The following is a 26,108-nucleotide window of genomic DNA, read 5'->3' as shown; positions in this document are numbered from 1 at the left end:
CTTCTAATCATTACTTTGTAGCAAAAATCTATTCATCCAGTGCTCCTGTAAGAGTCACAATATAATAATAATAACAATAATAATAATAATAATAATAATAATAATAATAATATGAACACATGGGCAGAGTAACGTGCTTCACCAAAAGACGACGAAAGTAAGGAAATATAGGTCTATTTCAGTTTTGTTCTTATTAAATCTGAGATGCACAATGTACACATGCTTATAGTTGATATACAGTTTTAATTCATCCAGTCATTTATTGGTAACAAAGTACACGGCCTTCTAAGCTACTGGTAATAGAAATACTAGTTTACAATGTTCTTTTTATTGTTTTTAAAAGCACATATCTTTAGTTATCTCAATACACACAAAAACTTTTCCTTTTATGTAATACTAAAATTCACACACATAAAAAGTAAATTTTTGTAACAGTAAATATAAAATTATCACTTATGCTCGAAAAGTTCGCACAACTCGCACAACAAATTGCCGGCAAATAGGACACTCGCTTAGTTGCTTTCCACATTTCATACAAGCAGCCATATGTCCACATTCCAAAATAACACATTCAATAGGAGCATCCATACATATTTTGCATAATTCTTGAAGGCTCAAATTGTCCAACTCTGTTAAGACAGAATAAATGTATATCAGAACCAAACTACTTTACATGTAAAAGATTTAAAGTACTGCATTTTACATAAGAGAGCCAATTATAAAACTAAATAAAATATTATTTTCCTTTTAGTTTACTACTTAAAATTAATAAAATACTTTACCATGTAACCCAACTGAGATTTATTGTGAATTTGTGACCTACCAGGTTAATGCAACTTCCTGGCAGATTAAAAACGTGTGCCCGACCGAGACTCGAACTTGGGACCTTTGCCTTTCGCGGGCAAGTGCTCTACCAACTGAGCTACCGAAGCACGACTCACGCCCGGTACTCACAGCTTTCCTTCTACCAGTACCTCGTCTCCTACCTTCCAAACTTCACAGAAGCTCTCCTGCTGGAGAGTGGCGGCAACTTGAAATTAGCGGAGATTGAGGCCTGGTGGATAACAGGAAGAGAGGATATATTGAAGAGCAAGTTCCCATCTCCGGAGTTCGGATGGGTTGGTGTTAGTGGGAAGTATCCAGATAACCCGGACGATGTAACACTGTGCCAAGATGTGCTGGCCGTGCACCAAGGCATGTTTAGCCACAGGGTGATCCTCATTACCAACAAACACTGTCTGCCTGTGTCCATTCATGCGAATGGACAGTTTGTTGCTGGTCATTCCCACATAGAATGTGTCACAGTGTAGGCAGGTCAGTTGGCAAATCACGTGGGTGCTTTCACACGTGGCTCTGCCTTTGATCGTGTACACCTTCCGGGTTACAGGACTGGAGTAGGTGGTGGTGGGAGGGTGCATGGGACAGGTTTTACACCGGGGGCGGTTACAAGGGTAGGAGCCAGAGGGTACGGAAGGTGGTTTGGGGATTTCATAGGGATGAACTAAGAGGTTACGAAGGTTAGGTGGACGGCGGAAAGACACTCTTGGTGGAGTGGGGAGGATTTCATGAAGGATGGATCTCATTTCAGGGCAGGATTTGAGGAAGTCGTATCCCTGCTGGAGAGCCACATTCAGAGTCTGATCCAGTCCAGGAAAGTATCCTGTCACAAGTGGGGCACTTTTGTGGTTCTTCTGAGGGAGGTTCTGGGTTTGAGGGGATGAGGAAGTGGCTTAGCCACAAAGGGCAGTGGTCTGCATTTCTGGGAACCAGGCTTCCTGGGAGGCAAAGCAGAAAGCTTAACAGTTGCCATATCTCAGCCAGGTGGTGGAAAAAACCGCCACAATTCCACAGGAGGGTTATGTGATTGTGAGACTGGGAACGCATGAAACACTCAATGAGGTAGTCTACGCCTCAGGGTCATCTGCTGCCACCAGTTGAGTACCTGTGTGATCGACATTCATTGTGTCTGAGGGCCCAGAGAGATCTAGGTCCTTAGCAGACACCAGAATCTCCATCTCATCCTCAGACGCAAAGCTTGTAGGTAGTGGTGGTGTGGGTGCCAGTGCAGTGCCTTGGTTCTTGGGGGGTCTTTTATTTTTAGCTTTCTCTCGCCGCTCCTTAGGTTTGTCTGGGTGGGAGTGCTTCATTGATTGAATCTCAGTGACTGAGGAGGACCGTGAAGCCCTACGACCAGCTACCTTTGGTTGCTGCAGCAACTGGTGGGTGTCAGCTTTGCCACTGGTAGGAACGTGGGAAGGGAGTGACCCACGGGATCCCTTACTGGCAAGAGGAGTGAAAGAATTCTTAATCTTCTCTGGCTGAGCAGTGGGGAGATAGATGACACCAATGGTTGGGCGGGTGGGAAGGGGAGGGGGGGGGGGGGGGGGGGGAGGATGTTGCTCCTGAAGTAGGTTGTGCAGGTGCAACAGGGAGGGAAGTGCCCCCCCACCATCAAGGGGCAAGTGGAGTCTAACAGCTCTGAGAGCCAACTGTACACGGTGGAACGGAAGATGGTAGAACTGTTGTCATAGCGGTGGCATAGGTTGATGTCATATACACAGGATGCAGCCTCTCATTTTCTCTTAGCTTCAGTGTAGGTCAGTCAGTCCAGGGTCTTGTTTTCCATTATTGTTCTGTCTTTCTTCGTGGAGAATCCTGCAGTCTGGCGAGCTAGGCGAATGGTGCTCTCCACAGTTGACGCATATGGGAGGTGGAGCATAAGCAGTATTGGGATGTGAAGGACATCCACAATCTACACAGGTGACACTGGAAGCACAGCGGGAAGGATCTCCAGCACTTAAAGCACCACATCTGGAAAGGGATATATGGCTTTACGTCACAGTTGCAGACCATCACCTTGACCTTCTCAGGTAATGTGTCACCCTTAAAGGCCAAGATGAAGGCACCAGTGGCAACATGATTATCCCTTGGATCCCAGTGGACGCGCTGGACAAAATGAACACCTCGCCGCTCTAAATTGGCACGCAGCTCATTGTCAGACTGCAAAAGAAGGTCCCTGTGAAATGAAACCCTGGACCATATTCAGGCTCTTATGGGGCGTGGTGGTAATGGAAACATCCCCCAACTTGTCACAGGCGGGTAGTGCCCAGACTGGGCAGAGGGTACTGTTTTGATCAAGACCGACTGACTGCATTTTGGAGAAGCCCTCCACCTCCCCAAATTTGTCCTCTAAATGCTCCACAAAAAACTGAGGTTTCATTGACAAACAAGATTCCCCATCAACTCTCATAAATACGAGGTACTGGGGTGAATAAGCTTTGTTGCCATCCTTAGCCTGGCGTTCCTCCCATGGTGTGGCCAGGAGAATGGTTTGGGGTCGTATTTCTTAGCATTGAAGTTAGACCTTGACCACTTAGAGACTGCTGGTGTCAAACACCAGCAAGAGAAGACATACTACGCTTCATAGCATGTCATCTGCCCTGATACCACCCACTGCGACCAGGGGCCCTCTCCATAGGTGCCACCCAGCCACAGCAAAGGCCACCTCACAGGATGGCCATTGCCGGGAGTGCCGATGCCCCAGGGTGGCGGGCATCTACTCCTTGGCATATGTGGGGAGTTAACGGCGCAGACACCAGCAGAGCAACCCTTGTGTGGTCAGGGGACTGCAACCAACAGAGTACATGGTAGCTCCACCACAACGGACTGTGCAGAAAGCGCTACTGCACAGAGGATGGAGGAAAACCCAGGAGGGTAACCTCCCCCAATGGCTGGAGAATTAGCCGAAGTGCAGATCCACGTCGACGAAGGATGTGAAAAGTCTCAGCGCATGATTGACACTATGCACCCTTCCCGAATTGGCTCGCTCTTCAGGAAATTTTGAAAATGGAGGTCAAACCCTACAGGGGACCATCAAATAAAGGCTGAAATGTGTGAGACTCCTTTTAGTCACCTCTTACGACAGGCAGGAATACCTTGGGCCTATTCTAATGCCCGGACCCGCAGTGGGGAGCAAACTTAATAAAAGCAAATCTGAAAGTTTCACCATATGTTTCCGAAATTTGTCTGCCTCACATTCATACAACAATAGTAAGAACAATAGTGATGCGCAATCTGTATTAATTGAACAATATACGACCACTGTAAATGCTGATATAATTTGCTTAGAGAAGATATAATTTATTTAGGAAACAAGAAGCAAAGGAACATTATGAAAGTAATTTGGATAACCTATTTACTTCTCACACTTTCACTATCCTGTCTTCATAATATGGTGCAATGTTCTAAATACACTATGTGATCCAAAGTATTCGGACTCTGGCTGAAAATGACTTGCAAGTTTGTGGCATCCTCCATCGGCAATACTGGAGTTCAATTTGGTGTTGGGGGACCCTTAGCCTTGATGACAGCTTCCACTTTCACAGGCATACGTTCAGTCACATGCTGGAAGGTTTCTTGGGGAATGGCAGCCCATTCTTCAAGGAGTGCTGCACTGAGGAGAGAGATCAATGTCGGTCAGCAGACCTGACACAAAGTCTGTGTTCCAAAACATCCCAAAGGTGTTCTACATTATTCAAGTCAGGACTCTGTGCAGGCCAGTCCATCACAGGGATGTTATTGTCATGTAACTACTCCGCCACAGGACGTGCATTATGAACGGTTGCTCGATCGTGTTGTAAGATGCAATCGCCATCCCTGAATTGCTCTTGAACAGTGGGAAGCAAGGAGGTGCTTAAAACATCAATGTAGACCTGTGCTGTGATGGCGCCACTCAAAACAACAAGGGGGTGCAAGTCCCCTCCATGAAAAACACGACCACACCATAACACCACCGCCTCCAAATTTTACTGTCAGCACTACACACTCTGGCAGATGACATTCACCAGGCATTCGCCGTACCCACACCATGCCATTGGATCGCCACATTGTGTACCATGATTCGTTATGCCACGAAATGTTTTTCCATTGTTCAATCGTCCAATGTTTACACTCCTTACACCAATCGAGACATCATTTGGCATTTGCAGGCGTGATGTATAACTTACAAGCAGCCGCTTCACCATGAAATCCTAGTCTGATTGCCTCCCGCCTAACTGTCTTAGTACTTACAGTGGTTCCTGATGGAAATTTCAATTCCTGTGTGATGGTCCAGATAGATGTCTGCCTACTACACATTACAACTATCTTCAACTGTTGGCAGTCTGTCAGTCAACAGGTGAGGTCGGCCCGTACGCTTTTGTGTTGTACGTGTCCCTTCATGTTTCGAGTTCAGTATCACATCGGAAACAGTGGACCTAGGGATGTTTAGGAGTGTGGAAATCTTGCATACTGACCTATGACCCAAGAAACACCCAATCACCTGACCACATTTGAAGTCCATGAGTTCCGTAGAGTGCCCCATTCTGTTATCTCATGATGTGTAATGATTACTGAGGTCACTGATGTGGAGTACTTGGCAGTAGGTGGCAGCACAATGCACCTAATATGAAAAACATATGGTTTTGGGGTGTCCGGATACTTTTGATCATATAGCGTTTTACACACAATGTCCTTATAACTGAAGGACACTGGGAGTAAAAGGCTTCTCAATAGTTCACAACAGAAAAATAGGAAAATACAAAAATGATGTCAGCCTTCCATCCCTGGGGTATGACGCTGCCGCAAAGGTAATGGGATGCATAATGCCTAAGTATCTGAATTACAGTCCTAAAACTAACAGCAACATTGACATTATTGTGCAAGAAACTAATTACCTTAATATCTATGACAAATTGAAAATTAGTTTGATTATGCTAAGAACCTCAAGGTTGAAAGGAAAGAAACATTTATTTTTTTATCACAAAATCAACTTATTATACAGTACCTGTTCTTGATTTGTGATTATCGTGCCAGAGACGAGACAAGCGTTCTATTAATTCTGATTTTTCCACACACCCTTTGAAGTCTACTCTATTCAGTGACAGAATTTCCTTTATTTGCTTCACGGAAAGTTTTTCCATCTCTTCGGCACTTTTTATATCTTCAAGAGATATTCCACTGCAGGCCTAAAAGGAAAAAATGTGAATGTCTAACAAATATGTTTAGATTTAGAGAATGAGTAAACACAAGGTGCATCAGTGCTCTGGATGAGATAGGAGTGCGGATGTCTCTCTGTTGATGCTCCCGTGTAAGTGGTTTGTGAAGATGGGGGGGAAATCGAGATTCGAGTGGCCAAGATGTGCTATCACCCCAGAAATTGTTCCAAAAGTGCATAAAATTGTCATGGAGGATCACTGACAAAGTTAGAGCAACCGCTGAAGCTATAGGGATGTTATCTGAACAGGCATGTCACATTTTAACAGTGGAATTTTGTACGTGAAATTATCTGCTAGATGGGTGCCGCAATTCAACCAGCAACACATCAGAATGGAAATGTCAAAAAAATATCGGACCCATTTTCGGAACAACCAAAAGGATTTTTTTGCACTGGTTTATGACAACAGATGAAACTTGAGTCCACTACTATACCTCAGTGACGAAACAACAGTCAAAGCAGTGGAAACATATTGATTCACCACCACGAAGAAACTAAATGCTATGCAACTGGCCAGAAAGGTCATGACATCAGTTTTCTGAGATATGTTCTAAATTCTGCTGATGGATTATCTTCTCACTGTTCAAATAATACTACAGTAAAAGATATGTGATACTGGCAAAGCGAGAAAGGAAATAGGGAAGTCACCAGATGGGTATGCCGGGGCTCTGCACGCATCAGTAAATGTTCCACCTACAGCTGTCCCACCCCTGATCCGTAACAGTCAACCGCACCCACTATTCAACAGACTGCAACACCTACAACAGAAAACTGAGTGCAGCAGAAAGAAGGCAAACTGAATCTGCACTATCAAGGAAAGGGAAATGGGGCGAGGAGGGGGAGGGAGGAAGGGGGATTCCACCAAGATACGAGCTACCGTCTGGAAGGCTCATTACATACAGTAAAACTAAGGGTTAACCTGATATGACCAATGTGAAGTCGACAAAGGAGTGTGGAGTCCTGCTGGGAGAAGCAGGAGGAAGAGTACCACACTCAGTAGTCTCCTCACTTTTGCAGAGTTTGTTAGATGGGACAGTAGTCCACCAGACGTCACTCCATTTCCAAGCAAGCAGAATCTCATGTGCACATGCAAATTAGCACCTGGTATTGGCAAGTAAGTGCTCCTCTAGTCAAATGATTGGCCAGTTCGTTTCCTGGGATACCAACAGGACTTAGGACTCTGAGAAAGACAACTGGCCAGACAACACGACTGAGATCAGTGAGAAGGTCATAAATAATGGAGACCGAAGGGTGGCAACAATAGCATTGGTCAATAATGCGGGAGACTGCACATTGAGTCAAAACATATTAAAAGATGGTAAATTGAGGTCCGTTTAATAAAATGGAGGGCTCTAATAATAGCTCTCAGCTCTGCTGTAAACACACTGTGTGTGTCTGAAAAGTACCTGTGACCAAGATCATCATCCAATGGTGGACTGGATCAAACAGTTTCAAAGTTGAAGGAGACACCGAGCCACAAACCTGGCAATCCTAGACCAGATGGGACGAAACCAGGGCCCAGTAAACACGGATAAGGTTAGCATGAACCACACCCCAAGATGTGTGGGCAAGAAAGCAGAGAGCTTTAAGCTTCCACATGCAGCTATCTTCAGGTGAAGAATCTGGGCAGCCAATCAACTTCTGGTAAAGTTCCAGGTCACGATGGACCAGGATATGATGGCAGAAGTTATTGACTTTCATTTTTGTAGGAGACAACTGGAAAGCATAGGAAAGAGCTCATGCCGAGGCCTACTGGATGGCACCTCGGAGCTAGCATGCAGTAGAGGCTACCAACTGGGAGCTGTACCAAATGCAAAAACCATCAATATACAGCACATTGATGACCAGTGGCCCAACACGTCACTAGCCCACTGATAGTAAAAGGAAGAGTGTGACACTCAACACAGACCTTTGTGAGATGCCATTATCTTGGACCCGTGAGGAGTTGAGTGAACTGCCAACTCTAACCTGGATCAACCGATGGACGAAAGTTTATGAATAAAAATTGTTAGTTGGCCTCGAAAGCTCCAGTCACAGACGAAAGTTAAATGTGATGATGCCAAGCAGTGTCGTGCAGGTCAAAAAAGACATTGATAAGGTATTGGTGTTTAGAAAAACCCTGTTAGACTACAGCTCCCAACCTTAGCAGTTTCCTCACAGAAACTCCCACAAAGACAGAGGGACAAAAGGCTCCACATCTCGAGAACTCAGCATAATCTGTGGGCAACCATCCTCTCAAGTAGCTTACTGAGTATGTCAGTCAGTCTAATCAGCCAGTAACCGTCAAGAGGTGCTATGTTCTTGCCTGGCTTAAGGACTGAGACAACTCTGTCATCTTATCATCATGAGAGGAAGGCTCCTTGGAGCTAAATACAGTTAAAGACCATGAGTAGATGTTGCATTTGGGGAACATTCACGTGTTGGACCATCTGACTGAATTGAATCAGGGCTTGGGGCTGTGTCTTGGAACAAGCCAAGAGTATGACATAGTTCCCAGTTCATTACAGGATTCAGATTGGTGGAGAATGAAACATAATAGGATGTCTTCAACTTGTCACTTCTGCAGTAGGTACCTAGATAGGGAGATGAAGCCAAAGCTACCGCAAAGTGGATTGCAAGGTGTTCTGCAAGAATGGATCAATCAGTACACAGACCACCCTGTAGGACAAGACCTGGCATAGCTGTTGATCATTGATGGCCCATAAAACCAAGGAGCTGAGGAGTTAGAAGAGGTATTAGCAACGAGCTAACATCTTAGATAAAGAGGCACATGTTCCCAGGGAGAAGAAAGAGCAGCTTCAGCAATCCTCCTTACTGCATCTGATTAGATAGCGAGCCTCAGTATGAAGTAACTTGAAAGTTATAAAGCTGATCTGCGATGGACGTCTTTTCAATCATTGTAGGGCTCAGCGGTGATCCCGAATAGCTATTGCAATGTCTTTGGTCTATCATGGCACCAGCCGATGGATGGGGGTGAGGGGAGGAGAGGAGAGGGGGGGGGGGGGCTGGGTTGAGAACTGTAGAAAGGGGAATAGAAGTTCCGGCAGTGTGGATGATCGGAACGGAGATGCTTTGCACAACACAGGCATCAAATGTAACAGCAGAGGCATACGAAGGCCAGATGCCTCTGAAGTGCCGAACATGGCAGTCAGTCAGTCTGGTGATGGCAAGGAAACTACAGTATCACCAAGAAGTGGTCACTGTCACAAATGTCATCATGTAGTGAGCAATGTACAAAAGCCGCAAGATTGGGTGAAGAGACCATGAGATAAATAGCTGAAAAGGTGCCATGGGTGGCACTGAAATGCGTAGGAGAACCATCATTGAGGAGAAACAGGCCACGGTCTGTGAAGTGCTAATCCCCCCACAGGGGGTGGTGTGTGCTGAAGACCCCAAGTATGAGAAAAGGGTGGGCAAGGAGCGGGGGTAATAGTTTGATTAATGTGGTCAGTTCAACATAAGGAACTGGCCTGCCTGGAAGTAGGGAAAGACTGCAAATGGTAATAGCTTAAGTCGTTTGCACCTGCACTGCTATTGCCTCCAATTAGTTGCAAAGGAGGGTCTATTCACTGACACATCTGTACAAACTCCAGGTACAGACATCTTCAGATGCTCTTTCAGGACCAGCATGGTTCCAACAGAATGTGCAATGACAGAGCATTGGAGAACAGTCATCAATGAAGCGCATTTCTTGGAGAGCAATGCAAACTACAGAAGAAAAGCAAATACGATGATGTAGCTCTGGCAGGTTACAGTAGTATGCATTACAATTCCACTGAATGGTTGTATGAATGGTGGCCAGGTCAGGTGTGAAAGGGACAGGAGGACTGGACACGCTGCAGTTCACTGTGTGTCACCAATGGGGATGCAACCACATCCACAAACATCAGCTCAGATTCCAAATGTGTGGGGTGATCAGCACCTCCAGGGGCACCAAAGGAGCCTTGCCCCAATTCTCCTCCTCTTCCTCCTCCGTAACCTTTGGTGAGCAAAGTTTTGTATGTCCATCCTTGTGACTGGAGGCCTGGGTGAGTATGGCCATTTCTTATTTTAAGAAAATGAAACCACCTACAGCCGTCCTTATGATGTCATTTATTGTATGGCTTCAAGTTTCAGCACTTCAGTGCACCATCTTCAGGCCTTAGCTGATGCTGAAGGGGTTAACACCATCCATATACACGATGTCTCAGTGGCTAACATAACTGGTTTACACAGACTAACCTGTAACTGTAATTATGTCTCTCCAACCATCAACTGTCAACTGCAGCTCAGTCATGCGAATTCAGCCACCAACAGTGTGATCTCTGCATGGTCAGGGGACTACCACTGTGCTGGTAATTGGCTGTACAGTTATTCATCACTTGACGCTACTTCGTCAAGACATAAAGTAAGGTTTTTCAAAATTGGTCTATTCTCGACGACAAATTGATCAAAACTGGTTTCAAGATTCTGCAACAACATGGCTTGGCAACACGCACAGTCCCTGACCCGTCTCTGCCATCACACCTAAGCAAACATCATCCCCTCCACAATGCCCTAAATGCCTCCCCTGTCCCCTATCCCCAGGTGTAGAGCCACCTCCTGATGTGATGCACATTATAATCAGTCCAAACTTTGAAGATCAACTGCACACACTAGTACATACGAAGTAATCAAGGGGAGCAAGTTACCCTGATATAACAGGCATTTATATTGACATTAAGTTCCTAGGTCTTGACAAAGCTACTACTGTTTCATGCATTTGTGTCATCAGACACAATAAATCTTATGCATACACCAAGAGAATTACATCAACCAGTGCGTGTCAGATTGCAACCCTATACTGACTTCACTCAACAATAACCAAGTGCTTACATATGAGTTCCAAAAGAAAAGCAAATGAACACTTTAAGAGAATTCATTATCATGGAGCAGCAGTTGGTCTGATTTATTTATTTAGCATCCAATAGATCACACATGTGATAAAGGATTTGTCATTTGATTACAAGTAACACATAATAACACATACACACAATAAATGGACAGCAAAACAAATTACATACACATAGTACATAAGTAGTGTACAAGAACTTATTACAGGAAAACAGAAGTATGTGCTCATGATAAACAATTATAGATCATCAACTACGCCTTATACACAAAATGTATTACGGATATTTAACAAATTTTTCATAAGTACCATAATTACGAAGTTTTAAACATAACCAAATTAGTTTAAATTAAAAAAAAATTAGTACAGGTTTCAGTCCACAGTCTGAGACAGGTATTCATTTACACTGTAGTAGCATTTTTCCATCAAGTATTTTTTTTACTTCATGCTTGAAATTATTTTTGCCTTTCAATTCTTTAATTTGAGATGGAAGTGCATTTAAAAGCTTTATTCCTAAGTGGCTAACATGTTTCTGACTTCTAGTTTTTGCTACATAGGGAATGTGGAAGTCTTTACAATACCTTGTATTGTGATCATGGTAGCTTGAGTTGGTTTGAGATTGCAATTATTTTTACTGATCATTTCCAGGTATTTAAAAATATATATCGATGGTATTGTCAGTATCTTTAGTTGTCTGAATAAGGGTCTACAGCAAGTTTGTGGTGGTCTGTGTGTCATGATATGAATAGCTCTTTTTTGCATAGTAAAAATGTCAGTCTTGACCTGGTTTTACCCTAAAAACTTATGCCATAGCTTGCAACTGATTGGAAATAACTAAAGTACACCACTCTAATACATTCCTTGCTACATACCTTTGATATTATTCTTAAGGCAAAACATGCTGAGCTAAGTTTCTGAGTAAGATATACACTGTGTTCATTCCAGTTTAAATCTTGGTCAATTCACATACCCAGAAACTTTGTGGTGCACACTTTTCCTATTTGTTTGCTATCCAGCATAAGGCACATATTTTCCCCCTAACACTTGCTTTCATACTGTATAAAGTTTGTTTTCTTTGTATTTAATGTCGGCTTATTTGAACAAAACCATGACTGTATGTATGAGAGCATTTTTTCTGCTGTAGTACACAATGATTCTTTTATATCACTAATTATGATACTCGTGTCATCTGCAAATAGTAGAATTTTGGCTGAGCTGTCTGGAGCCTGTATATCATTGATATAAATTAGAAATAACAATGGTCCCAGAATGCTGCCCTGTGGAACACCTATTTCGATTTGTTTTGGTTCATATATGAGTTTAAAATTGTGAAGATTGTTGGATGACCTCAGCTCAACAACTTGTTACCTGTTTTGCAGATAAGATTCAAACCATTTTTTAACAGTACCCCTGATGCCTATTGCTTCAAGTTTCCCTAGTAATATTACATGGTTCACAGTATCTAAGGCTTTGGATAAATCTAGATTAATTCTAACAATCTGTTTATTTGACTCCAAATTTCTTATCATTTCCGTTGTGTAGTCCAAAATGGCTGTTTCTGTATTGTGCCCTGCTCAAAAACCATGTTTACTTATTTATTAGTTTACGTTTTTCTAGATATTTTGTAACCCTGGTTTTCATTAATTCCTCAAGTATTTTGGAGAAGGCTGGGAGGAGAGATATAGGTCGGTAATTTTCTATTTTATGTCTTTCACCATTTTCATATAGAGGTATCACTTTAGAGATTTTAAGTTTATCCGGAAATATCGCTTCACTAAGGGACAAGTCTGCTATGTGCACTATAGGTTTGACAACACATGGAGCAATTTTCTTAATTATTGATACAGGTACATCATCCATCCCAGAGGACATTTTGGATTTCAAGCATTCAATGACTTTTAGAACTTCATGCTCATCTGTTGGGATTGCCATCATGTTGGTATTTACCATTGGAGTCGTCGCTGTTGGTTGTTGCTTAAATTTACTACTTAAAGTAAGGGGAATATTTACAAAATAATTGTTTACATAGTTTGCCATTGCATCTTTTTCTATGGGGATATTTTCATTATTTTTAAGATTGATTTCCTGCTCTTTAGTTTGACCTCCAGTTTCTTTTTTTACCATTTTACACATCATTCTGGACTTGTTACTAGCCTGCCTTATCAATCTATCATTACTTAATAATTTTGCTTTTGCTATTACTTTGCGCCCAGCTGTAATCCAGGTCCCTTTGGATCCAGATGATCTATAACTCAAAAGCTTTTTTGGGAAACATTTCAAAGTATGTCATAAAAGTGGAAGCAAATGTACTGTAAGCATAATTTGTGTTTGTTTGTGCCAAGACCTCTGACCAAACTGAATTTTTTAAATTATTTTTGAACTGATTACAATCTTCAGTAGAGAAAAATTGTTTGTACTCATTTTTATTTTTCTCCTCCTTGGGAGTTGCAGTGAGATTAAAGGTTAGTGCATTATAATCTGATAATCCTATATTCACATTTGTAACTGCAACTTCAAGTGTGACCACATTTGAGAAGGTGTTATCTATTAGGCTTTCACTGGAATCTGTTGTTCTAGTGGGAGCTGGTATGTGGGTGAACATGTTGAAGCTCTTTAGTATGTCTAAAAACTTTTCTTTTACTGAACTCTGGACCAATAGATTAATATTAAAGTCACCACAAAGAATTATGGTAGAGTTCTCACTTGAGAAAATGTTGAGCATTTCTTCCAAATTCTTAAGAAAGACTTCAGTATCTCCAGATGGTGATCTGTAAATTGCTGCAACAATTATTTTCTTCTTTAAACTATATAACTGAATGGCTACTGCTTCAAAATCCTTTTCTATGATTAATGGTTTAGCCAAATTATGAAGCTTTCAAAGGGAGAGAGAGAGAGAGAGAGAGAGAGAGAGAGAGAGAGAGAGAGAGAGAGAGAGAGAGAGGTGTGTGTGTGTGTGTGTGTGTGTGTGTGTGTGTGTGTGAAGGACTGCCAGTGTTATTCCAGGCACACATCTAGTTATAAGTGAGTGTTTGGCCACCAGACATCAATGGAATGCAGAAGCAACACAGATTTGAGTTTACTGCTTTGCTGACTATTATGTTATTAGAGATGTAGTACTGTCTCAGATAGGCACTTAAGATGAGGGTCATTCCAAAGTATTGCCTCCTATTTTTTGTGGTGACTTTGGATGTTCATGCCAGATGTCATTGGTGTAGTGACAATGACTGAACTTCCTCTTTCACTTGCAGGTGTCCCAATATTCTGCACTAGTTGGCACCAGCTGAGGAGTCTCCTAAAATCGAGTCTGATATGGATGCGGGTATACAGCAGCAATGGGTGCTTTAATTCCTTGCTGCTGAAGAAACTGCACCAACTGAAATTCACTGATGCTTGCTAAAGGTGTAGGAAACGAAACAATAGACGTGAGCAATGTGAGGCAATGGGACGGCATTTTCAAGGTGGTGAAAAGGGTGTGCATAACAAGCCACAGCCTGGTTGACCCTGCACAGCTGTCATCCCTCGCAATTAAGTCCATCTTGACCAACTCATCCGTGCTGAACAGCAGATAATGACCAGAGAATTGTGTGCAAAGCTGAATGTCAGCTGTGATGCCTTGGAAACAATGTTAGGACATCTTGGTTATCAGATGGATGCTTACAAAAGAAAAAAACTCACTAAATGGAAATTTGCCAGGATCTGCTGGACGAATAGGAAGCTAACGATTTTCTGAATAGCATTGTCACTGGAGATAAGATGTGGTGTCTCCACTAAGAGACGGAATCCAAAAGACAGTCTATGGAATGGCGACACGCAAATTCTCTGTCAAAGAAGGAATTCAAGACACAGCCGTCTGCAGGTAAAGTGAGGTGCACAGTCTTTTGGGATATCCAATGTGTGGTTTCTTTTGGATGTCCTGGAGCCTGGAAAAACTGTAAATTCAGCACACTACAATACAACAGTGACCAAACTGAAAGCCCAAATTTCAAGGGTAAGGCTGAAAGAAGAACAACTTTCACCTGCAACATGATAATGCCAGGCCCCACACAAGTTTTGTAATCATGTAATTCAATGTAAAATTTGGCTGGACTGTCTTACCACATCCACTGTACAGTCTCAATTTAGTGTCTTCATACTTCCATCTGTCAAAGATGAGCTACAAGATGAACATTTTCAATATGTGGATGCTGTTGTCAAAGCTTTAAGAAAATGGTTAGTCTCAACCGATTCCAATTTTTACAAGTGTGTCATGAAAGTTCTTGTTCATTGTTGGCAAAACTGCGTAACAAATGGTAACTATGTGGAAAAATGAGTCTGCAGCTGAAATATTGCTCTATTTAGCTGTGCTGTTGCAATTTATGTACCTCCAGCTGTTACCATGAATAAAAATAGGAGACATTACTTTCAGAAAGACCCTCATACATCTATCATGACTTTGTCCAACAGCAACACTCTCTGAACGCTTAAATATAAAAATTTATATGGCAGAAATGAAGACAAAGCCATGAAAATAACAACATTTACTTTACCATTAAAGTTCTGTAATCCTGATTTACTTCCTGGTGAAATATTTCAAATTAAACCATAGCAGAAAAGTTAATCACTAATTGAAGGTCCCCAGAAGAGATGCACGATTTTCTGTTAGTTGATACTTATTGTCATTATTAAAAAGGCAGTAAATAGTAACACACAGTACAACAACTCTATGGGTGCATGAAAGTTAGCAATACCAGGACTCTTAGATTTTATCTATGTAGTTTGATGTACTAGATGCACAGAGAAATCCCCCACTGTATAACATGTTATTAAATGTGACCACCAACAAGTTATGGGGAAATCAGGGGGTTCCCAAGGTGGCAAATCTGTTGCCATTACAGAGCAGTTTTGACCTCTTGTGTGTTTTGTTGAAAAGGCAGGGGGGGGGGGGGGGGGGGGGGGGGGGGGGGAGAGATAGGAGAGGGACGGTAAGACCAGTTAGTAATTGCCCCAGAGTACATGACAAGTGCTTGATACAATCAATAAGGTCTTGTTAGCCATAGAATTAAGATATTTTGTTCCTTCCAGAACTGGCCAATTACATTCAGCCAGAACAAGTTCTTACAGTGTGTTAACCATTAATAATGATGGTATTTTTACTAGGGTTGTTACAAAGTATAATAATTATCAAACTCCAAGTACCACCATGTCACTTCAGTAACATCTATTTTATTCTCAACTGGTGTACACTTTCAAATGGAAAGCCTCTAATGGGATTTATGCTCACAAAATAAAAATGTGAGAGAACTGTTGCCCTTTAAAATAGAAAAGCTGAACAATATTTTTACAGAGATACACACAAACACTTATTTCCCATTACAAAACATACATAACATATGTGCATATTTACCTTAAACTTGGTATCTTTCTGTATGGTATCTTCCTGCTGGACCACTCCATCAATGGACCCATGATTAGTATTACTCCACTGATTCTCAGAGTTGATATCTATGCTACTGCTTCTGTGTAAATTGCTATCATTTGAAATTCTGCCATTATCACTGCCCAAGTCTGAACAAGAATTTGTAGCTGTACTACTTTGGAATGTGTTCACTGGTTGATCAGCCATGACATTACTGGCAGAAGCAGGAGAATCAGTGTATGATGCAAAATCTTCTGCAGAATTGCTACGCTGTTGTTGCTCTTGCCTCTCCTCTCTCCAAGATAAATCTGTTTGACTATGAAATCCAGTTGTTGCATACCTTGGCACATTATTAGCACCATTGACATGTTGAAGTAGCAAATTTATCAAGTCATCTTTCTCTGCAAAATTGAAAAAAAATCATAAATGTCACTTAAGGTTACACATAGAGAGAAATAAATATGCAGTGTAGCGGAGGAAAAAAAAAATGTTACAAACTGCATACAAAGTAAATGTAACAAGGATAATATCAAAGTGATATGCACCAATAAAAATAGCTTCACACCCCATCCCCACAGAAGAATGGAAAACTGCTGTGAGAAAATAAGGATGTAGCATGGAAAGAAGGAAGAATTAATGATCCAAGCCCAGCAACAATTATGAATGAAAATAAATGAAAGGTGGGGGAAAAATTGTTTCATTCCTCTTCAGCTGTGCCGCAGGCAAGTACGGTGGGTCCCTTTCTCTTCATGTTTCGTATTAACTCTGACTGCTGTGGACTCGTTACGCTTTGCTGCTCTCCATGTGCTGAGGACTTGTTTTAAAGAAGGCCCCTTAGTTTTCCTTAAGCACTATGTGTGTGTTTACACGATCCATTCTGCTGACCTTTCACTGCTGTTGATGAGAAATTTCAATATCTTGTATACATTTCATATTTAGCTATGCATGAGCCGTAATCAACTGCGTGCAAAATTTATGCAAATACTTTACAATTTCGTGAAATGCTTTTTCTCAATCTGAAGCATCACAGTTAACTATGATGAATAACTAGAACAAAATCAGTCCTTTACTGAGCAAAGATGTCAGACTGCAAGATAAGAAAAAAATCAATTTTTTTCCATCTTCTAGTTCTCTTACAATAAGGTGATAGGTATTTCACAGCAGCCAGAATGCCACCTCTCAGCATGGATAGTAGAATTACGCAAGAAGTATAGCAATGGCAAAGCTGCACTCGGCACACAATGCTGTGAGCTCATCTGTAGCAGTCAAATAGTTAACTGTTATCTGACTTTTGCAGATTCAGTTACATGTAATGAAGTAACTTGACACCTGAAGCTATTCTCACATATTTTAAATCAAATCTTTACAGGATTTTAAAGTCATGAAAATTTCCAAGCGGTACAAAGATTGAGAACCTACTTTAATATATAAAAAATGTAGGTGTGTATAGTATGATCAAAAATGTAAAATTAAGCTTGTCACAAAACACAATAATGTAGCAGGATTATCTTACGATTACAATACTGTAGTGTCACTACTTGGTTTAATTAGAACTTTGAATAATTTGTAACGAGACACAGTGTAACGTTCTGTCAAGCTACCACTGAGCAGAAAGCGTAGTGTGTCATGATGTGGATTATTACAGCATGTACGCAAATGGATTGGGAGACAGGCTAGCCGCACTCAGCAGAGAACTGCACCACGCAGTGGTTTCAACCAGAGCAGGCAGGACAGTGACATCACACTAAGACAAGAGGCTTGTTATGAGCTACACGACTGTGCACGGTTTTAGTGCAAAGTAGCAGATTTTGCGGCAGAGGCATTCGGAGTCCAGGAGCACAACCATGACAGCAGGGCCACATCAGATGGCATGATGGCTGGGTATCACCAACTGCTGCCGTGGGTTTGAGACTGGGTCAAGCCAGCTTTCGCCAGCATTGAGTCTCCTTGTAGGACTTCGTACAACAGTGCTGCTGACCTGCTGCCTGCACCTATCACCGTCCGAGTCTTGCCAGAGAGCAGAAGGTTCTCTCTCGTGCACAGCAGTCTTCCTTTGCCTTCACTGTGGATGTCAACAGGCCTGAGCTACCGAAATGTAAGTGTCCGCCACAGCATAACACCATCACAAGATAAAATGGAGTGCTGCTGACATCATCAAGGACGTGGCCCACTGCCAGGCCATCGGCCATCGCTCTGCTTCGTGTTAACATCCAGTGTGCTGACACTGTTCCTTCTTGCCAAGATTGAAGTGGCTGCCTGTGATCCTTTGACAGACTATCACCAAAGTGCGACGTGTCTGCCTCACACTGCTAATCATCTGATCTGTATCTGAAGCTAATAAAGTTTTGTTTCCCTGTCATCAGTGTATCTGCTGGGCCCTACCAGCCTGCAGCTGTGCTATTCACACCAGCAAACGTCACTGGCACTCTTCAGAAATGTCAGGAAAGCTGATGTTGCCACAGTGAACAGTGTGCATAATAACCTGCATGGAGAATTGGCTATGAAGAAGCTGTGTATGAGGTGAGAGCCACGATTGTTCACACTCAACTGAAAGCACATCCGGTACAACATTTCAACATGATGTCTAGCGATATTTAAGTGCAAGACTTTTTGGATTGATTTGTGACTTTTTTTTAATTTTTAATTTTTTAATTTAAGGCGCAAAACTGCTACGGTCATTAGCGCCCGGTCTGTGACTTAGGAAAAGGTAAAAAACGAAAATGGAAACCAGCAGCAATGGGAACGAAACTCAAAAAATTGGAGAAACTAAAAGCAGATGGAAAGCTTAAAAAACCACTACAGAAAGGGGTTGGTTGTCCCCAAAAAGAGCTTCAAATGACTGACGTCATCTCACTGGCACTAATAAACTCGAGAACGCGATCGCCTGAGCACGTGTCATCTGCTAAAATGGATGATATATCAGGCGACAGCTGTAGACTGGCGCGTAACGGAGTAAAATAGGGGCACTCAAGTAAAAGGTGTCTTACCGTCCACAGCTGAGAGCAGTGGGGACAGAGTGGGGGAGGACCGCCGCTTAAAAGATGTCTATGGCTAAAAAGACAGTGCCCTATCCGGAGTCTAGTTAAAATTACCTCCTCCCGATGACGCGTTCGGGAGGAAGAGGTCCAAGCACAGGGAAAAGCTTTCACGTCCCACAATTTATTATGGGGAAGTGTTGACCAATGTGCATGCCATAAAAGAACAACACGACGACATAAAACACTCCGTAGATTGGCGAAGGGAATCGTGCAAATAGCTGGCCGAAGAAGAGAGACCACAGCCTTGGCCGCTATATCAGCCACCTCATTTCCACAGATACCAACGTGTCCTGGGATCCAGAGGAACGCCAACGAGATGCCCCCCAAGTGGAGCATGCGTAGGCAGTCCTGAATCTGGTGGACCAGAGGGTGGACAGGTAGAGAGCTTTGAGACTGCAGAGAGAGCTGAGAGAATCTGAACAGATAACATACTGTATCCGCTGATGGCGACGGATGTATTGGACAGCCTGGAGAACAGCGTAAAGCTCCGCAGTCTAAACCGAACACTGGTCGGGAAGCTGAAATCAATTTGGGGTGTCGCCAACAATATAGGCACTCCCTACACCAAACGATGTTTTTGAGCCATCAGTGTAAATAAATGTGGCTTCCTTCATTTGCGCACATAGAGCAGAAAATGCCCGACGATAAACAAGTGAAGGGGTACCATCCTTGGGAAACTGACAAAGTTCACGGAGCAGGCAGGTCCGGGGATGGAGCCAAGGCGGTGCTGTACCCGGAGTTGTTAAGAAAGTTTTAGGAAAGTGGAAGGGAAGAGAATAGAGCAGTTGACGGAAGCGGACTCCCGGTGGTAGTAGGGAGGCGTCGAAAAAAAAAAAAAAAAAATCTCATGGGCCAGATTAGCAGGCATGGAAGACAAATAGCTAGCATAACGACTTAGAAGGACAGCTCGCAGACTGGACAGCGGAGGTTCAGCAGTCTCAGCATAAAGGCTTTCCACAAGGCTGGTGTAAAAAACTCCAGATACTAAACGTAATCCACGGTGGTGGATAGAGTCGAGACGCTGAAGAATAGACAGCCGAGCAGAGGAGTAAACTATGCTTCCATAGCCCAATTTCGAGCACACTAAAGCACGATAGAGGCGGAGAAGGACCACTCCGTCCGCTCCCCAGGAGGTACTATTCAGGACACGGAGGGTGTTGAGGGATCGCAGACAGCGAGCCGAAAGATAGGAAACGTGGGAGGACCAGCACAGTTTTCTGTCAAACATAAGACCCAAGAATTTAGCGACGTCCGAAAACGGAAGGTTGACAGGTCCTAGACGTAAAGAAGGTGGAAGAAACTCCGTACAACGCCAAAAATTAACACAAACGGTCTTACTGGGAGAAAAGCGGAAGCCTGTTTCAATGCTCCAAGAGTGGAGGCGATCGAGACAGCCTTGAAGACTTCGTTCAAGAAGGCTGGTCCATTGAGAGCTGTAGTAGATCGCAAAATCGTCCACAAAGAGGGAGCCCGAGACATCAGGAAGGAGACAATCCATAATTGGATTTATGGCAATGGCAAACAGTACAACACTTAGCACGGAGCCCTGGGGTACCCCGTTTTCTTGGGAGAAGGTACAGGAGAGAGTAGTGTTCACCTGCACTTCAAATGTGTGCTCCGCCATAAATTCGCGAAGAAAAAGGGGCAACCGACCGAGAAAGCCCCAAGAGAATAGTGTGCGGAGGATGCCTGTCCTCCAACAGGTATCGTATGCTCTCTCCAGATCAAAATATATTGCCACTGTTTGGCGTTTCCGGAGAAAATTGTTCATGATATAAGTGGAGAGAGCAACAAGATGGTCAACTGCAGAACGATGCTTTCGGAAACCGCATTGGGCAGGTGTTAAAAGACTGCGGGACTCCAGCCACCAAGCTAAACGGCAATTCACCATACGCTCCAAAACCTTACATACACTACTCCTGAGAGAAATGGGGCGATAGCTAGAGGGGAGATGTTTGTCCTTTCCAGGTTTCGGAACAGGAACGACGATAGCTTCCCGCCATCATCTGGGAAAAGTACTGTCGGTCCAAATTCCATTATAAAGGCGAAGGAGGTAATGCAGACTATGGTATGATAAATGCAGCAACATTTGGATGTGGATACCATCCGGTCCTGGGGCGGAGGAGCGAGAAGAACAGAGTGCATGTTGGAGTTCCTGCATGGAGAAAACAGTATTGTAACTTTCGCTATTTTGAGAGGAGAAAGCAAGAGGTCGCAATTCCGCTACACGTTTCTTCAGGAGAAACACTGGCGGGTAATTTGAAGAGCTCAAAATCTCAGCAAAGTGTTGACCCAATGAGATAGAAATTGCGACGGGGTCCACTAATGTATCATGCGCGACAGTGAGCCCAGAGACCGGGGAGAAACTAGGCGCGCCTGATAACCGTTGAATCCGACTCCAAACTTCCGAAGAGGGAGTGAAGGTGTTAAATGAGCTAGTAAAGAAGTCCTAGCTTGCCTTCTTGCTATCGCGGATGACGCGACGGCACCGCACACGGAACTGCTTATAGCGGATACAGTTGGCTAATGTAGGATGGTGTCTGAAAACGCGAAGAGCACGTCGCTGCTCACGTATTGCGTCACGGCATGCCTCGTTCCACCAATGAACTGGGGGGTGCCAGGGTAATTCCGGGGTGCGAGGTATTGAACGTTCCGCAGCTGTAAGAATAACGTCTGTTATACGAGTGACCTCATCGTCGACGCTAGGAAAGTGACGGTCATCGAATGTCACTAGAGACGAAAAAAGTGTCCAATCGGCTTGGGCAAACTTCCAGCGTCTCGGGCGCATATATGGCAGTTGTGGCTGCAATATAAGGACACATGCAAAGTGGTCACTCGAGTGTGTATCAGCAAGGGCGAACCATTCGAAGCGCCGAGCTAGCAGAACAGTACCGACCGAAAGGTCCAAATGAGAGAAATTTGTCGTGGAGGCAGACAAAAATGTAGGATCCCCAGTGTTGAGGCAAACAAGATCCGCTTGGTGGAAGACATCTATCAATAGTGAGCCACGCGGACAAGGATGTGGAGATCCCCAAAGCGGGTGGTGGGCACTGAAGTCCCCAACCAGCAAATAGGGGGGTGGAAGCTGACCAAGAAGATGAAGGATATCAGCTCGTGCCATTCGTGGGGACGATGGAATGTATACAGTACAAAGAGAGAAGGTGTATCCAGAAAGGGAAAGACGGACAGTGACTGCTTGTAAGGAAGTGTTTAAGGGGATTGGGTGGTAATGGAGAGTATCATGGAGAAGAATCATGAGTCCTCCATGTGCTGGAGTGCCTTCAACAGAGGGGAGATCAAATCGGACTGACTGAAAATGGGGGAAAACAAAGCGGTCGTGGGGACGCAGCTTTGTTTCCTGAAGACAGAAGACGACCGGCGAGTAGGATCGTAAGAGGATCGTCAATTCATCCCGATTGGCTCGAATGCCGTGGATATTCCAATGGATAATGGACATAGGGTGGACAGAAAATGGAAGAATGTGACCAAGGTTGCCGTCAACTCAACGACTGCTCGGAGCTTGCGACCGACAGCATGGAACGGCACTCAGGTGAAGGCAGAAGATCCTGATCCATAGGTTGTTCAGGAGCAGCTCCTGCCACCAGCGATCGGCCGGTTGATCGGCCACCAGTAGTGCGCCTTGGCGACACAGAAGACTGCCGAGGGCGGTTACCGCCAAGTGGTGCTGTACACGAGATACGCCATGGCGGAGAAGGAGAGGAACTGGGTTTCTTATTAGCCTTCTAGGAACCATGATGTTTAGATGAAGGAGGAACCGATGGTTGTGAAGTTGGGGAACGTAAAAGATCTTCACGAGTATGCTCTTTTTTGGAAGTCCAGGTGTCTGACTTCTGGGATCGAGATTTAGCAGAACCTGATGAAGGATGAGCCATAGAGTGAGCAGGCGAAAGTGGGGAGGTTGAACAGGCGATCTTTGCACTGGCCGATCTGACGACCGTGTCACTAAAGGTGGCATCACAAGTCTGCATGGCCGCCTCCTTTGTTGGCCGAGGAGACGCAAGGACAGTGCTGTATTTTCCTGTCTGAGGCACAGTGGGCTTTCGACTGGCGAATAATTTTCGAGTCTTTAAAAATGGGGCAATCTCGAGAGGAAGCAGGGTGGTCACCCATACAGTTGATGCAACAAGGGGATGGAGGTGGACAAGCACCCTCATGGGCATCCTTGCCACACAACACATTTGGCCGGGTTGGAACAGGACTGTCTGGTATGATTGAACCGCTGACACCGATAGCAACGCGTAGGGTTTGAGACGTAGGGGCGAACGGAAATTATCTCATAGCCCGCTTTTATGTTCGATGGGAGCTGAACTCTGTCAAACGTCAAGAAGACAGTACGGGTTGGAACGATGTTCGTGTCAACCCTTTTCATAACTCTATGAACAGCCGTTACGCCCTGGTCAGATAGATAGTGTTGAATTTCCTCGTCGGACAATCTGTCGAGGGAGCAGGTATAAACGACTCCACATGAGGAATTTAAAGTGCGGTGCGGTGCGCTTCCACCCAGACAGGGAAGGTGTGGAGCAGTGAAGTACGCAGCAATTTTTGTGCCTGGAGGGCACTGACTGTTTCTAACAACAAGGTGCCATTCCATAATCTGGAACAAGACTTTACAGGACCTGCAGTTGCGTCAACACCTTTCTGAATAATGAAAGGGTCGACCGTGGAGAAGTCGTGACCTTCGTCAGACCGAGAAACAACAAGGAACTGTGGCAACGATGGAAGAACTGTCTGTGGCTGAGACTCAGTGAACTTACGCTTGTGAGCAGACATAGTGGAAGATCAGGAAACCATTGCGGAAGAATCCCCCATGATTACCGGCGTCTCCGATGGCGCGCTCCTCCCTTGTGGGGGCCCTCTCTGAGGGCACTCCCGCCTTAGGTGATTGTTCACACCTCAGGCCACACCTCCCAAGAAATGGACGGAGGGACCCCTCCCTGGGCCTGGCCGTTACCAGGGGGTACGTACGTGTCCTACCTGTCTACCCGGGGCGGGGAATTACGCGTTACCCCGTCACCGGCTACACACGAAAATGCGTGGGTCGGCCTTCAGACACGCACAGGGAGGAAAACATTGAAAGGGAAAAACAAAGAAAGGGAAAGGAAGGAGAGAGGTCTCAAACGCTGCAGTGGAGAAAAGGGTAAAGAGAAGAGGTAAGGAAAAGAGAAGGACAAAGGAAGGATGAAGACGTGCAAGCAGAGAAAGCGAAGAATGTGTTACATTTTCGAGTGTCCGTCTCCGGACGTAGGCACAAAACATACTCCCAGAGGGGGAGAAAGGGAAGGAAAGAGCCGGAGGTGAGGGGTGGGGGGGGGGGCAAAGATGGGGGATAGGGAAGGATGCGGAAATGGAAGGTATGCAGCCCGGAAAGGAAGGCGGGCCACATTAGCTCAGGGTCCTGTGCTCGCTACGCACGTATCCACAAAAGAGTTGTGGACCCCCTGGGGGGTGACTGTTGTTGAAACCTGGGGCCATCAAGTCAGAACAGCAGTCAAAACAATGGGCAAAGGTTGGTGAAAGTGCACCAAAGAAGATAAAGACCATTTTGGCAGCTGGTAAGGTGATGGCCACTATTTTTTTCCCCCCAAGGAATTCTCCTCATACCTTACTTGGGAAAAAGCAGAACACAACAAGACCCCATCATGCTTCATTGTCGGATTGCTTGAAACTTGCAATGGCTGCAGAAGACTGAGGTTGGCATATAAAAAAAGTGCTCTTTCATCATGGTAATACAACATCCCACAGATTAGTGGTAAAAGTGGTGAAACTGCAAGAATTGGGCTTTGAATTGGTTCCTCATCCACCATATTCACCTGACTTAGCCCAAAATGACTTGTTCCTGTTCCCTCACTTGAAACTTTGGCTTGCTTGTAAGACATTTTCATCAAATTAGGAAGTGATATTTGTAGTCAATGAGTATTCTGCAGAGTTTGGCAACCTATTTTTCTGATGGGATGAAAACCTGGAACGTCACTGGACCACTTGTATATTCCTCAAACGAGACAATGTCAAGAAGGTGAGTTTTTATGAAACAAACTTTTTTCTTGCTTTTTTACCAAAATTTATCAAACCATGCTCGTAGCTGACAAGTGTGCTGTTCATATTATTTTTGGGTTCTTATTTCTGAGATGTAAATACGAGTAAGAGGGAGGCAATGGCAAAATCAGAGAGACAAGGTGTCACTGGAGAGGAGGTTATGCCATTGTTAATCAATTAGTGCAACTGGAGGCAGACAATACATTTGTGTATAATAAATTAGCAGAGAAGGAGGATGAATTAGGATTGTTGAAATCACAAGAGTCTGGGGGGTAGATCCAGCTGTTGTGAACCTCGTTGCTCTCTTTTCCGGCAGGTCTTCTAAATTATCATTTGTAGAGGATCTCATGTCATCAGCTGACAGAGGGTTAGTCAGACAAACCGTTGTTACAAATAGCAAGGCTGCACTTTTCAGGGGGAGAAAGTCATTTGTATGTTGCACAGAGGCACTGGACAAAAACTTTTGAGCAACTCCAGCAGGGACTGGTACAGTATTACAGGAAGCAAAATAGTGTGTGGTTTTTCTGTGAACAATTGAATGGTTTTTCTAAGAGTCCTAACAAATCCATCAAAGATTTTGTTGACATAATTAGAAAGCTTAATGTATACACATATGAGTTAACACCTAGTCAGGTTGTAATTAAGGTGTTAATACAGGAAACTAAGTAAAGGGCACTATGCTTTTCTGAGGGTGCAGATTGTTGCACTTAGAGGTCT

General features: G+C 44.0%; 1 protein-coding gene across 3 annotated transcripts in view; it reads right to left on the bottom strand.

The window, feature by feature from the left end:
• Positions 1-240: 240 nt before the first annotated feature.
• The window catches only part of LOC126412873 (E3 ubiquitin-protein ligase RNF34), an 81,501-nt gene continuing 55,633 nt past the window's right edge, over positions 241-26,108 (bottom strand). For all 3 annotated transcript variants that reach the window (XM_050082762.1, XM_050082753.1, XM_050082771.1), the window contains exons 4-6: positions 16,288-16,700; positions 5,825-6,005; positions 241-629 (exon numbers count right to left, since the gene is read on the bottom strand). In XM_050082762.1, coding sequence (XP_049938719.1) covers positions 454-629; positions 5,825-6,005; positions 16,288-16,700 — 770 coding nt within the window. In that variant the 3' untranslated portion in view covers positions 241-453. The remainder of the gene's footprint in view (positions 630-5,824; positions 6,006-16,287; positions 16,701-26,108) is intronic.

This window comes from Schistocerca serialis, chromosome 1, assembly GCF_023864345.2.
Source record: "Schistocerca serialis cubense isolate TAMUIC-IGC-003099 chromosome 1, iqSchSeri2.2, whole genome shotgun sequence".
Taxonomy (NCBI): domain Eukaryota; kingdom Metazoa; phylum Arthropoda; class Insecta; order Orthoptera; family Acrididae; genus Schistocerca; species Schistocerca serialis.
Note: the sequence above shows the minus strand (reverse complement) of the source record. Positions and strands in the feature narration are given on the sequence as shown.